Here is a 3,078-nt window from a genome sequence, read left to right on the forward strand (position 1 = left end):
GACTCACCTGTTAGTAACCTGCTGACTCACCTGTTCATTAACCTGCTGACTCACCTGTTCATTAACCAGCTGACTCACCTGTTAGTAACCAGCTGACTCACCTGTTCATCAACCTGCTGACTCACCTGTTCATCAACCTGCTGACTCACCTGTTAGTAACCTGCTGACTCACCTGTTCATTAACCTGCTGACTCACCTGTTAGTAACCTGCTGACTCACCTGTTAGTAACCTGCTGACTCACCTGTTCATTAACCTGCTGACTCACCTGTTAGTAACCTGCTGACTCACCTGTTAGTAACCTGCTGACTCACCTGTTCATTAACCTGCTGACTCACCTGTTAGTAACCTGCTGACTCACCTGTTAGTAACCTGCTGACTCACCTGTTAGTAACCTGCTGACTCACCTGTTAGTAACCTGCTGACTCACCTGTTCATTAACCTGCTGACTCACCTGTTAGTAACCTGCTGACTCACCTGTTAGTAACCTGCTGACTCACCTGTTCATCAACCTGCTGACTCACCTGTTAGTAACCTGCTGACTCACCTGTCCATTAACCTGCTGACTCACCTGTTCATCAACCTGCTGACTCACCTGTTAGTAACCTGCTGACTCACCTGTTAGTAACCTGCTGACTCACCTGTTCATTAACCAGCTGACTCACCTGTCCATTAACCTGCTGACTCACCTGTTAGTAACCTGCTGACTCACCTGTTAGTAACCTGCTGACTCACCTGTTCATTAACCTGCTGACTCACCTGTTAGTAACCTGCTGACTCACCTGTTAGTAACCTGCTGACTCACCTGTTAGTAACCTGCTGACTCACCTGTTCATTAACCTGCTGACTCACCTGTCCATTAACCAGCTGACTCACCTGTTAGTAACCTGCTGACTCACCTGTTAGTAACCTGCTGACTCACCTGTTAGTAACCTGCTGACTCACCTGTTCATTAACCTGCTGACTCACCTGTTAGTAACCTGCTGACTCACCTGTTAGTAACCTGCTGACTCACCTGTTCATTAACCTGCTGACTCACCTGTTAGTAACCTGCTGACTCACCTGTTAGTTAACCTGCTGACTCACCTGTTCATCAACCTGCTGACTCACCTGTTCATTAACCTGCTGACTCACCTGTTCATTAACCTGCTGACTCACCTGTTAGTTAACCTGCTGACTCACCTGTTAGTAACCTGCTGACTCACCTGTTAGTAACCTGCTGACTCACCTGTTAGTAACCTGCTGACTCACCTGTCCGCTGTGATGCATTCACTGACCTTATGTGAAGTCTGTACGTTTTGTCGTTGCAGGCCGAACCAGCGGAGGAAGCGGTGGAGACGCCGTTCGTCCTGGCGGTTACCGTCAAAGATGAACACGGCAACATCGACCTGGGAGCCATCGCTGAGAGTCAGTACCTGATCAATATCTATCAGTACCTGATCAATATCTATCAGTACCTGATCAATGTCTATCAGTACCTGATCAATGTCTATCAGTACCTGATCAATATCTATCAGTACCTGATCAATATCTATCAGAACCTGATCAATATCTATCAGTACCTGATCAATGTCTATCAGTACCTGATCAATATCTATCAGTACCTGATCAATATCTATCAGTACCTGATCAATATCTATCAGAACCTGATCAATATCTATCAGAACCTGATCAATATCTATCAGTACCTGATCAATATCTATCAGAACCTGATCAGCTGATTGATTGGTGTGTTTTCCCTGCAGGAGCTCGTGTGGAGTCCTCTGAGCCGGTGACCTTTGACCCCGTGCCTCCTGACTTCGTGCTGCAGAGCGTGACCTGGAAGTATTTCACGTGCACGTCGTGCGGGAAGTCGTTCACGTCTCAGAGCAACCTGAAGGCTCATCACCGCGTTCACACGGGAGAGAAACCGTTCAGCTGCTCCGAGTGCGGCCGGGCGTTCCGGCAGCGGCAGAGTCTGCTGAGCCACCAGCGCACGCACAGCGGCGAGCGCCCGTTCCCCTGCGGAGAGTGCGGCAAACGTTTCGCCAAGCGGGCGCAGCTGAAGACGCACGCGGTGGTTCACACGGGAGAGAAACCGTACGGCTGCGAGCTGTGCGGCCGCCGCTTCAACCTGCTGCAGAACCTGCACCGCCACAGCCACACGCACACCGGCAGGAAGATCTTCGTGTGCGGCGTCTGCGGCAAAGGCTTCACGCGCGCCGTCACGCTCAAAACGCACGAGCTCATCCACAGCGGCCAGAAACCCTTCAAGTGCGAGGAGTGTCCCAAAACCTTCCGCCACGCCGTCAACCTGAAGAACCACCAGAGGATCCACAGCGGCGCGCGGCCCTTCAGCTGCGACGTCTGCGGGAAGTCGTTCCGCCAGTCGGTCAACCTGAAGATCCACCGCAGGATCCACACCGGCGAGCGGCCGTTCAGCTGCGCCGAATGCGGCAAAACGTTCAGCCAGCAGAGCAGCCTGATGTCGCACGGCCGCACGCACTCCACGGAGCGGCCGTTCTCCTGCGACGCCTGCGACAAGACCTTCAACAACAGCAACAGTCTGAAGCTGCACCAGCGCGTTCACACCGGGGAGAAACCGTACGGCTGCGACGTCTGCGGGAAAACCTTCAGCCAGGGAAGCCACCTGCGCACGCACCGCCGCCACCTGCACGCCGGCGGCAAGCAGTACATCTGCGACCGCTGCGGCAAGAGATACGCAGACCAGCGCAACCTGAAGCTGCACAAATGCAGCTACGCATGAACATCGACCGACCGACCGACCGACCGACCGACCCACCGACCAGCCAATCAACCAACCAACCAATCAGACTTCCTCTCTTAATAAGCAGCTGGGCGTCACACAGGAAGTGGACCCGTTTTAACCAATCAGACGTGGAGAGCTCTGATTGGATGAGGACTACAGCAATGCTTTCTGGGAGTTGTAGTTTGTGACCTTTGACCTGCTGACAGCGCCGCCGCAGCAGGCTGTAAATAGCTGTCTCCATGGAAACGTTGCATCCGCCCACTGACATGCTGCGCTCTGATTGGTTGGACCCGTGCATATAAATTATGTTAATTATGCATTTTTATAATTT

At 52.4% G+C, this 3,078-nt stretch overlaps 1 protein-coding gene across 1 annotated transcript in view; it reads left to right on the plus strand.

Moving 5' to 3' along the window:
• si:ch211-207i20.2 (uncharacterized protein LOC568537 homolog) overlaps positions 1-3,078 on the plus strand; it is a 7,329-nt gene extending 4,251 nt beyond the window's left edge. Inside the window, exons 4-5 of the mRNA XM_053341822.1 lie at positions 1,309-1,405; positions 1,744-3,078. Of these exons, the coding sequence (XP_053197797.1) occupies positions 1,309-1,405; positions 1,744-2,744 (1,098 nt within the window). The 3' untranslated portion in view covers positions 2,745-3,078. The remainder of the gene's footprint in view (positions 1-1,308; positions 1,406-1,743) is intronic.

Source organism: Scomber japonicus, chromosome 20, assembly GCF_027409825.1.
Source record: "Scomber japonicus isolate fScoJap1 chromosome 20, fScoJap1.pri, whole genome shotgun sequence".
Classification (NCBI taxonomy): domain Eukaryota; kingdom Metazoa; phylum Chordata; class Actinopteri; order Scombriformes; family Scombridae; genus Scomber; species Scomber japonicus.